Source organism: Neomonachus schauinslandi, chromosome 15 (assembly GCF_002201575.2).
Source record: "Neomonachus schauinslandi chromosome 15, ASM220157v2, whole genome shotgun sequence".
Lineage (NCBI taxonomy): Eukaryota > Metazoa > Chordata > Mammalia > Carnivora > Phocidae > Neomonachus > Neomonachus schauinslandi.
In genome coordinates this window covers 12,637,792-12,649,325 of record NC_058417.1, presented here as the reverse complement: position 1 = coordinate 12,649,325, position 11,534 = coordinate 12,637,792, and the positions used below count along the sequence as shown (strand labels likewise).

Below are 11,534 nucleotides of genomic sequence, written 5' to 3'. Positions count from 1 at the left end.
GAATCTGCAAACTCTAAAGTGCTTTCTAATGGGGCCAGTACTTGGCAAACTGTAAACTACTTGGTAAACTACAAAGTGCTTTATAATGTAGTACAGGGCTTTGCAAATGTAAATTACTTTGCAAACTGTGTTGTAAAGAGCCCCGAGCTTTGCAAAGTGCAAAGTCCTCTGTAAACTGGGAAGCGATTTGCCAGCTATGGAGGGCTGTGCCCCCACCCATGAGATTCTGTAGATGAGTCAGGCCTCTGCCCTGTCTCTGCATCAGCCCCAGAGCTCCCCACCCGGCCTATGCACACAGGCAGAGGGGTGGGCGAGCACAGGCGGGCCAGTGGGCGTAGGGGGCAGAGAAGGAGAACTGCGCGGAGAGGTTCGGAGCCCCAGCGCGGGTCCCCCCGCCGACCCCGACACCCCGCCCCCTCTAGAACCTCGAGTGCGGGTGAGGGGTGGGGAGCAAGCGCAGGTGGCCAGGGCGCTCCGAGGCTGGGCGGGGCTCCGGGGACACGGGGTCAAAGTCGGGGCTCTGCCGCCTCCTGGTGGCGGCAGGAGGAACGACGGGGGCCGCGCCCCTGGGACTCGGGTCCTGCGGGTCCTGTGCGCGCACACAGACATACACTCACGCGCGCGCGCACACACGCGCCTGCGGGCCGATCCGCGCACGCGCATCCGTCCAGGCGCGCACCTACACACAGGGCTGCGGAATTCATTCACGCCCTCCTCCCTCCCTTCGTGTATTCATTCATTCGCGTTTTCATTCAACGAAGGGTGACTGAATGCTTGCTAGATGTCAGCACTGGGGACACAACAGTGGCAGGTCAGATCTACCCAGAGAACGCTGGTAAAGATGAGCTGGCCTGGCCGGGTCAGATCGGGGAGGCCTCCCTGAGGCAGGGACACGGCAGACCAGGAACGTGGTGGGGGTGCCGGGCAGCTACAGGAAGATGGGGGAGGGCCACTCCAGGCAGAGGCCACGGTCAGGGCAGAGGCCGGAGGTGAGAAGCTGCCTTCGTGAGGGAGGTGCCTTGAAATGATTAACTGCTGTGCCAGGGAAGGGTTAACAGGCAGCCAGAGGATGAGCTTGGGGGAGAAAACAGACTTCACTTCTGGCTGCGCTGAGGCTGAGAGGGGTGTGCACAAGGGCAGAGGAGAGATAGACCCCAAAGGGATCAGTGCCTCCTTCTGGGAACATGCCCCAATTCCCCGCGGAGGACTAGGGAGCCCCTGCTCTCAGACCCTGAGATGTAGGCAGGCTGAGTGCCCCAAGTTTGACCCTCCTGGCCTGTGACTGGCAGGACAAGCATGTGACCGCTTCCTGGCTAGGAGAGTCAGCCCTGAGACTTCTGCTGGAGCTCTGCTAAGCTGGTGGGAGCCACTGGCTGCTGACTTGTCCCCACGAGGGAAGTGTGAAACCGAGACACAGGAAACAGCTAAGCTGGACACAAGTTCTTCAGGATATTAACCAGGCTCCTGGATCTAACTATGCCTGAAGCCAATTCTTACATGAACAAAAAAATGCCCTTCTGCTTCAGTCTGTTGGAGGAGGGTGTCAGCCCTAGCCCAGGCCTCAAGGATCACAGGATCGTAGAGTCACATTGGACCCTGGCAAGGAGTCTTCATTGAGCTGCCCCCCCCGCTCCTCTGAGCCCTCTCCAGGGGACCTGTATCTGTCCCCAGGCCGCAGTTTCTCCATCTTCTAAGGTATGTGGCTTTGAGCAAGTTCCTTCAGCTTTCTGGGCGTGTTTTCTCATCTGTAAAGTGGGGATGACAGCATAACCTGAGACAATAATGTTAACACCTGGACGAAGTGACTGCGTCAAGGCTGGGGTGCAGCGCTTGGCATGTGCTCACCCCTCTGTGCACCTGGCAATGCAACCTTCCCCAGCCCTGGGACAGGCAGTTACCCCAGTGGGCTGGGCCTGGGTCCAGCACCGGGCCTGGAGCCTCAGCTGGGACCTGCAGTGTCCTCCCATGTGGAAGGGTCTGTCCAGGGCAGAGCCTGAGGTGTTCAGCAGCCCCCCCAACCCCTGATCATGCTGCCCTGGCCCGGGGGCAAGAGCGCCTCCTACGGACCACAGATCTTCACCAAGGAGTGGGGCTCGCCGCTTCCACACAGTCTCACACAGTCTTTGTTCCACTTTTTCTTATTTTTTTTAAATTAAAACAACAATCAGGTAACTGCCCCAACCCAACAGGGATAAGACCCTGGGCAGTCCTTTCTTCAAAAAAATATATTTTCTTTTTCTTTTTTTTTTAAACAACACCAAAAGCAAATCCACAGCCCCTGTTGAGCCGGTCCCCAAGGAGAGTGAGTTAGACAGCTCCCCTAGCACCTCTCTGAGCAGAGACCTTGGGGCCATCCCCTGAGACCCCAGACTGAGCAGATAGGTGGGTCTCCACCTGCTGGTCTCTAGGGGGTGGGAGAAAAGTGATCGGCTCCACACCATGCAAGAAAAAAAACAGCCAAACCCACAAAGCAAAAAAAAAAAAAAAAAAAAAAAATCAAGAGGATAAATTAAAAAAAAAAAGTGAAAGCACCCCCGCTCCCGAGGCAGTGGACGGGGTGCCCTTAGAGGCCCTCTTTGCCAGTGCTGGGGGGAAGGCTCGGGCGGCTCCGTCATCTTACTTGTGGGGGCTCAGGGGGATTCACATGGCTCACCCCCCGACTGTGTCCCCCGACATGGATGCCAGGACAAAAGTGTGGCCACCCTAGGCCAAAGTGTGCAAAGTCTATTCAGTCAAGAGATAAAAAAAAAAAATATACAACTTGGGTGGCATCCAGGGCTGGGCCGAGGCAGTTTCCCGCACTCAGGCACTGGCTGTCTTCTCTGCGAGGGGCAGCAGGGTCCCGTGGAGGCCATCCGGGCCCGTCAAAGTCCAGGATCTCAGGGGCTGGAGACTTGGGGTCCTTGGAGCAGCATGGGCAGAGGCACTGGTGGGGCCCACATGGGCCTGGCTGAGGGCCCCACTGGTCTGGTTCTTTGGCACTTGGGACCAACGGCCTGCTGCAAGCCAGTCAGGAGCAGCCCCCTTGATTCTTCCCCCAACACCCAAGGCTGCGGTGGCAGCAGCTTATGGGTGTGGGCAAGCACTGCCCTAGCAGAGGGGGTGTGGGGCACTGGAGGGCCAGAGAGGAGCCCACGGCCCGCCCCCTAGGAGTCCTCCCCCAGGATCTCCTTCACAAAGGCCGCAATGTCCGTCTTCTTCGTTTTGTGCAACGTGAAGAATGGGTGCTCCTGGTGGGACAAGAGAAGGCAGTCACCTTGGGTAAGAGTTCGGAGCACCCCCAGCCCCCGTGTGCTCCTCCTGCCCAGGACACCTGTGTCTCTGCCTGGCAAACTCCTACACATCCTTCTATGACCTCCCCCTTCAGGAAGCCCTCCTTGTTAGAGACAGTGTGACAGCTTTCTCCTCCACCCTCCTGCAGCTCTCCTCCGGCCACACTGAACTCATTCTTCCCCACTGGTACCAGGCCTCCAGCCGAGTGGAATGTCCTCTCCATCAGCACGTAAGTCCTTCTTCATCCTTCCAAGCCCAGTTCAAATGTCACCTCCTCTGTGAGGCCTTCCCTGATAGCTTCGGACAAAATGACTCCCCTCCCTCACCATCCCCCCCATCCCCCTGCACCATCTGTCAGAGCACTGCCTGGGCCTGGGTCTGGAGGAGCGGGGAGGGAGCCGGGGTTATGTCTGAGCCAACAAGTGAGTACCTGAATGATTTAGGACAGAGGCAAGCCAAAGGTGCTGCCCAGCTCTGTGCACAGGGACACGGCCCTCTCCCGAGCCCCGCCAATCCGCCGCTCATGCCCCACACTCACCATCAGCTCCAAGTAGCTCATGCGCTCCGCAGGGTTCTTCCTCAAGCTAGAAGAGAGCAGGGCAGGCTGAAGCCAGGCTGGCATAAAGGAGGTCTCCAGGCCAGCCAAGCCAGGGTGGGCTCACCTCTAACTCTACAAAGACTTAGACCAAGTTGCTTTGCCTCTTGGGGTATTTGTTCTCTTGTCTCTGGAGTGATCTAGGGAATTCTCAACGATCCCAATACCAAATGATACTGAAATGCAGTAGTTAACAACCGCACACAGAGTGTCCTTAATCAGGAGGGAAACTCCTCATCACGGGTCCAGGGACAGGGGACGCCCCAGGGTAAAGGGTCAAGGTGACCACCAACTCTGCTTGCCAGGCTCATTTGTTTTCAGTCTTTCTTATTTTCTCATAGGAGAGTGATTTAGACAGCTCCCCTAGCACCTCTCTGAGGATACGTATTTTCCCCTAAGTATCTCTTTGCCCACAATCCATAGAAAGGTCGATATGTTCTGTCTCTCACTTCTGCATACCTTGTGATTTTATTTTTCAAATCCCTTTCAAAATCCAAGAGTTGGGGGGCTCATGGGTGGCACATTAAGTGTCCGACTCTTGGTTTCAGCTCAGGTCATGATCCCAGGGTCCTGGGATCGGGCCCCATGTCAGGCTCCCTGCTCAGCGGGGAGCCTGCTTCTCCCTCTCCTCCCCACTCATGCTCTCTGCCACTATTTCTGGCTCTCTCTCTCAAACAAATAAATAAAATCTTTAAAAAAAAAACAATCCAAAGGGAGGGGGGTGGGGGGATGGGGTGACTTGATGGGCATTATGGAGGGCACGTGATCTGATGAGCATTGGGTGTTATACACAATGGATGAATCCTTGAACACTACATCAAAAACTAATAATGTACTGTATGTTGGCTACTTGAATTTAAATTAAAATAGATAAATAAATAAGTTTAAAAAAATGTTTAAAAAAAAACAAGAGTTGGTCAGTAGAATTTACTTTGCGTTTCCACATACCTTTTCCCTCTGCGGTTACGCACTTCTTGTTTAATTGTGGGCAGGAAACCTGACCTGGATGCCTCTGCCTTCTTCCTTTCTACCTATTTCCTTTGTAATCTCGAACATACATACATATAGATATAGATACAGATTTTTTTTTTTTAAGAGAACTCCCATGGGCATTCTTTAACTTGGTACAAAGTTCTAAACATCACTAAAGCAACTCTGTTTATGCTATTCAGGTCCTCCATCTGCGTTTTGTTTTCTTTTCCGGGCTACCTGGTCTGTCTGGTTCTAGAAGGACTGTATCAAAATCTCCCCAAGGACCATCGTTTGCCAGATTTTCCTTGTGCTCTATTTCTGCCCTGCATATTTTGATGCTATGTCGTCTGGGTGTTTATTTGCTAAAGGAGAAGGGGACCGGGCACAGGGCAGAGCTGGAATCGGGCTGGGGCAGGGAGGGGGGCCGCCTGGGGCTCGGGGAGGCTGCAGACTCACCACTGCGCAGTGAAGTCCACAAACTCAGGAGAGAAACGGTCAGCTGGGAGCTGGGGAGATGGCTCTTCCACCACCTGCTTCAGCTGCTGGAACGGAGTCCCCCAGGATTCGTACGGAAAGCGGAGGATGGCCATCTCGATCTGCAGCGAGGCAGCAGCGGGGGTCAGACGCGCGCACACCCGGCCCCGGGAGGCAGGGCAGGTGGGGAACCTGCCTGGCCTGGCCTGTCGCCCAAAGCTGGGCCACAGGCAGGTTGAGGGGCGGACACATGACATCAGAACAAAGATCAAAGCTGGGGGAACAGCAATAGTCGGTTCCTCTGACCCAGCCGGCGCAGACTATGGCTCCCGAAGCAAATCCAGCCCGGGGTTGTGACGGTGGGAGTATCATCGGGCTTTGAAACAACCTAAATTCAGAAGGCTTTACATGAAAACCCAAGTTCCAGCTAATCTGGAAAAATCAGAGGAGCTGACAAGCCTGGGACACCTTCCCCCAGGCAGCAGTCGGCAAAGGCACGTGGGGCAGGCCCCCCATCGCCACAGGCCTCCCCCTCCCTACCGTCTCCATGGGGTCTTCAGTATCTGCTGCCGTGTATTTGGGCGGTTGTTATGACAGAGCAGGCAAATGGGAAGGGAAATTATCCGCACAGGCCTGCCTCTCCCCGAAGCTGTAGACAGTGAGGCCTACGTTGGTCAGCTCCTTCGCTTTGGCAACAGCCCCCCCAGGGCCCATCAGGAACTGAAGTTTGCAAGGCTCCTTCCCCTGCCCCCCCCCCCCCCCCCCGCCCCATGCATCCAGCAGTCTCCTCCAGGACCCACCTGCAAGGCCTCCTCCTCCGGAAAGACTTCCCCCTCCCCGCGTCCCCCCTGGACACACGGCCACCAAGGCCTTGTCAATCCTGGTGAACCTGGAGCTCCCTGCAGGTGACATCGAGGCCACCTGGCCTCTGCAGCCACGCCAGGCCCCCAGCTACATGCCTCGCCTACAGTTGGCGGGAAGTCATTTGTGGAAAAGACCGGCTATCCTGCCACAAACTCTGGGTTCTGATTTTGACTGCCAAGTTAAAAAAAAAAAAATCAGGTCAGCCCAGGCCCCCGCCTGGAACAGCACAGAGACTTCTCACTGACAGGCCATAATCACCATAATGAACACAAGAGACCTCAGCTCAAACAAATGCTTCGTGCTGGCACCTGGCGCCTGAAGAGCTCACTAATTATTGTGCTCAGAAAGAGCCTTCCCATTAGGCTACAGGCCCCTTTCCAGCCAAGACATAAACACACCCCACAGAAGGAGGGTGTGCGAACTGCAGCGGGTAAGGCTGTGTGATCCGGTGTGTACTTCCACAGGCCAAATTCAGGGTGCTTTTTCCTAGAACGTACCGATCCCAAGTAGCAGAAGTGAAGGTCCTGTGTGGGTTTCCACGGAAGGACCCAGTGGCTGCCAGAGTTACCATTAGGAAAACAGAAAACTGTCCAGACTCTTGACCTTGTAATCCTTTTTGCCTGGTAATTTTGTCTAAAGAGCTCAAAATATGCAAAACAAAACAAAACAGCCTCTGGGCACAAAATGCACGGTGTGCTGGGATTTGCAACAGAGACTATTAAGAAGCAGTGCAAACACTCAGCACCAGGGACCGGCCTGCAGCAGGGCAGCTGAGGCTCGGCCATGACCATGAGGGCCATGCTCCGTGATAGCCCATTCAGGTGTTCACATGATCAGCACCTGACTGACACCCGTCAGGGCCAAGAGCCTTCCCAATCTCATCGCCTATGTCCCGTGGCTGTGCTCACATGCCCGCAGACGGCTCCCCAGGCTGGGCTCGGAGGCCTGGAGAGAACCCCCCACAGTGGCAGGCCCGGCACCCAAGGCTTCACCGGTCCCTCCCCCGGGGCCGGCCAGGGACTTCGAAAGGAAAGAGAAACCCAGAAACAAGTGAGACGTGCCACATGAGGGACTGGCTGGGGAGATGGTAGCAGATGGTGTGGAGTCTCTTGAAGAGATGCCTACAGGGGTTTCTAACAATCCAGAGAAACACGAGTGATGTGGTGCTAAGTGAAAAAAGCAAAATAAAAGCCACAGACAACATCTAGAAGGAAATGGACAACGTTGGCAGTGGACGGTAGGCAGAAGGGGCTACGTGTCTTTGATGACTTTTGTCTCCCTTTTACTTTTCCTCTGTTTTTAGATGGGCGTTTCTATGACTTCCGTAACTTCTGGGGGAAAAACCTAACCTGTACTGGGGCAGCTGGGTTCCTAGGCTGCGGGCGCAGCTTCTCCGATGCCAGCATGCTAGTCCCCCATCCAGACGCGGACTCTATTTCCCCTTGACCCTGGCCTGCCCTGCGATGCTCTGAGAACAGAACGAGGCAGAAGCACAAGGTGCCAGTCCTGGGACGGGCAGCTCAGAGCCCCTCTCGCGCGGAAGCCGGCCACCGCAGAAGACAGCAACCACCCTCGAACCCAGCCAGCAGCTGGCCGTGAGGAAGTCACATGGAGGCCCCACGTTTGCAAAGCCCTCCTGGACCTTCCAGCCCAGCCCTGACCCCAGCCAGAGCCAGGGGGCGTGGCACAACTGCCCAGCTAGTCCAACCCAGACTGCAGAACCGTGAGAAATACTGAACTACCGTCGGTTTCTGTCACCAGGTTCTGGAGCACCTGCTAACTCAAATATGCACTTAGCAGGGGCTTGCCCAAGTTCCAGCGGGGACATGAGAACATCAGTGGGGTGTGGTGCGTCCCCAGTCATGACGGACAGACGGATGGGAGGAAGGGATGGAGGGAGGGGAGCAGGCTGTGTTATGTGTCAAGTGGTCATGAGTGGGGTCTCTAACATCCAACCAGTTCCGTGTCGTCTGGCAATCCAGCAAGAATTTGCTCTTATTTTTTAACTCAGGAGTTGGGAGACTCTTATCTGCAGGTACAGCGTGCACCTTCAGACTTTGAACATTCCTCTCTGCTTCAAAAAGAAAACCGTTCACTTGAAAAAGGATTGTGTCAGCAGTATTAAGAAAAATGGAAAGTATCACCCAATTCAGTGTCTCTGACAATACGATTTTGCTTTTGATCCTTTCTCAGTCACTGCGAACAAACACCGCTTACACGGTTATGGTCACACGATGAGGAGGGGGGTTAGGATAGTCAAACTGCATTATCAGTACGATCCAACACATCTACATTGACCCTGAACTCCCACCCACCACTTCTCTGACCTGCCCTTGAATCTGGCCCCAAAGGCACACACCAGGTGCCCCCCCCACCTCAGGGCTATTGCCCCCAGAGTCCTGCAGGGCCCCCCCCTACCTCCTCAGAAGCTTGTGCTGCTCTGCTCCCACCCCTGAGTCTCTCCTCTCCACACCCCTTCCCACTAGGTATGATCCTGGTTTGGTTTTGGATTACAGCTTGTACCCCGCCCGCAACACCAGGAGGCCAAAGGGGCTGGGGCAGGGAGGGTGAGGACACCACGGAAACATCCACACTGCGGGCACTCCCCATTAGCTCCAATGGTGGGGATGGGGATGGAGGCTGATGACCCCTCAGCCAGCTCCGTCAGTCCCTAGGGCATACTGGGGCCACCATGACAGCAACGTTTTCCCAGGTATCCAAGCGGGGAAAACACGCATTCTGGTCTTTTTCCTGTCCCTTCAGCCCATTCTCCACATGGGTATCCGAATGGGCTTTCTCAATTGGTATCTAATTAAACCTTGACCCACACCTGAGCCAAGCCCTGACTCAGGCAGGGGCAGGCGTTCACTGGGCAGTTCTAGAAAGCCCCCAGCCCTCCTCCTGGACCTCATATGTAGCCATCCCAGCTGAGCTAAGGGCTGGGCACCTGCCTTCATCCCTCCCACCCCCACAGCCCCAGGACTGACAGCCCACCCACTGCACCCCACCACACTCAAGCAAATGCACCAGGACCTCACAAGCAACAAACTTCTTGCTGCAAAAGAAAACAATTTTCTTAAGATTTTTGCCATTTTGCTCTTTAAATTATTTGGGTACCAGGAGCTCACTTAATTTGGAATTGGCTGTGATTCCTCAACAAGTACCATGAGCTCTGGGTAAAGTCTAATAGACAAGTTATCACAACCTGTCGAGAACTTTCATGAAGGACACACCTCCCCACTAGGAAAGGGCATAACATCACTGTAGATATCCCCTTAGATACGCCATAATTTTTGATGGCACGTTTTCTTCTCAGATTGTGAAGCCAACACTTTTTTCCAGGCCTAAACCATTTGATGGGCCCACCAAAAGCTCACGGACTGAGCATGGCCCCACCCAGGCCCCACCCGACCAGCAAGGGCTGGGCCCAGCTGCAAGCCGTTACCATGGTGATGCCGAGGCTCCAGACATCAGACTTGACATTGTAGCCCTTCTGGTTCAGCTCCGGGTTGATCCTCTCGGGCTGTAAAAGGGATCAGTGAGGCGTGAACACCCACCTCCCAGCGAGGGGCTAGAGTAGGGGCCACCCAAGTTTCCCTCAGCTAGACCTTTCCTCCCCCACCCCAAACAGAAGGATCAGTGCTAATCCTACCCACCCCAGCCCCCCACAGCAGGGGAGAAAACTGAGGCCAGTGAGGGCCAGCGTCTTGTGGTAAAGGCCCAAATCATGCCTCACAGCTACTCCTGCCTGGGGAAGGGGGGCACCCTCAGGATAGTGGGAGAGGGCTCGGACCTACACAAATCGCACAAGTCACCTCCATGTGGGTGTTCATGAAATTTATCATCCAAATGGGCATTTGGGGCACAGCTAATACCAGGGGTAAAGAGGGGTTGCTTGACCAGGCTAGGTGGCAGGAAATGCAGGGCCTCAGGAAGACTCTGTCCCCAATGGACAGAGGACGCGGCCTGACCACGATCTCGCAGGCACGTCCCTCCTGAACCTCAGCTGTGGGGGGACTCAGAGTGTTGTGGGGACCACTCACAGCCATGTAGGGTTTGCAGCCAGCGTCCAGCGTTTTGGCCACAGAATCCACCAAGTAGCCACTAATCCCAAAGTCGCACATCTTCACGTGACCCTCCTTGTTGATGAGGACATTGGACGGCTTCACGTCTGCCAGGGATAGAACACCTCTTTTTTTATCTTCTGGGGTCGTGGGGCACTGCTGGAGGCCAAAAGCTCCTCTGACGCCCCAGCCACCCCAGGGGCCGATGATACCAGGGCCCAGGAGGGACTGGAGGAGGGACTAGGCTCTGGGAGGCGCTGCCCCGGTCTTACCACAAAGACGGGAGCAGTGCAGCCAGAACACGCCCTGGCCACTGGCCACACGTGGGGAAGGAAGTGAGTTTCTACGAGGACCTCGTCTTTGCACCCACCATCAGCACTGTGGACATAAGGTCCAGAGGGGAGAGCTGGCCTGTTTCCTGGCCGAATCTCCAGCTCAGGGGTCCTGCGCTGGGGCTCTGGCGGGGGGATGGCACCACTGGCCGGTTGAGAACCCGGAAGCCACCCAGCATCCATGCTGAGAGGTTGGGCGGTTCGGCCGGGAGGCACAGGGTGGCAGCGCAAACACGGGACAAGGGAGCCCACACTACAACTTGGGGTCCACACTGAGTGGCTATGGGCCACACAGCAGGGGATCTTCCAGCAAAAGCACACGCAGAACACATGCAACCTCCAAGTTTTCCTACAGGGACACACAGAAGGATAGAAATGCACAAGAAAAGGACCAGCAGGTTCCACGCTGAGCTGCCAACAGTGGTGGCCGGGGCAGGGGTGGGGGGGGTGGTGCTGCTGGGGTGGCCGCCGAGGAGACAAAGCAAGCTTGGTCTAATCAACTTTGTGAGAAGCGGGACGTCTGGGTAAGTGAACTACTCAGAAGGAAAAGGAAGGAACCACGACACATGACCCAGCTGAGCCTCAGAAACATTAGACCAAGTGAAAGAGGATGGAAAGAGGCCATGTGAATCTGTTTACATGAGTTCAAGAACAAGTAAAACTCATTTACTGTGGGAAAAATCAGATGAAAGGCAAAGGGGGGATGTAGGGGCAGGGACTGACCAAGAAAGGCCCAGAGAACTTTCTGGAGCGGGGTAGAAGGTACAAACATCCTGCATCTTGAAAGGGGCCAGGGTTACGAGGGCGTAAACTCTGAACAGATACATCGAATGTTAACTATAGATCTGTGCATTTCACGATACCTAAACGCTATGTCAAAACAAATTCAGTCAGCATTCCCAGGACCAAAGTCCAATTCTTGCTCTGAGTACCAGCAAACCTAAGGACCTAAGAGGTGTG

At 55.2% G+C, this 11,534-nt stretch overlaps 1 protein-coding gene across 1 annotated transcript in view; it reads right to left on the bottom strand.

Moving 5' to 3' along the window:
* Positions 1 to 2,075: 2,075 nt before the first annotated feature.
* MAP2K3 (mitogen-activated protein kinase kinase 3) overlaps positions 2,076 to 11,534 on the bottom strand; it is a 29,880-nt gene continuing 20,421 nt past the window's right edge. The window contains exons 8-12 of the mRNA XM_021694476.2: positions 10,222 to 10,349; positions 9,624 to 9,701; positions 5,297 to 5,436; positions 3,812 to 3,857; positions 2,076 to 3,230 (exon numbers count right to left, since the gene is read on the bottom strand). Coding sequence (XP_021550151.1) covers positions 3,147 to 3,230; positions 3,812 to 3,857; positions 5,297 to 5,436; positions 9,624 to 9,701; positions 10,222 to 10,349 — 476 coding nt within the window. The 3' untranslated portion in view covers positions 2,076 to 3,146. The remainder of the gene's footprint in view (positions 3,231 to 3,811; positions 3,858 to 5,296; positions 5,437 to 9,623; positions 9,702 to 10,221; positions 10,350 to 11,534) is intronic.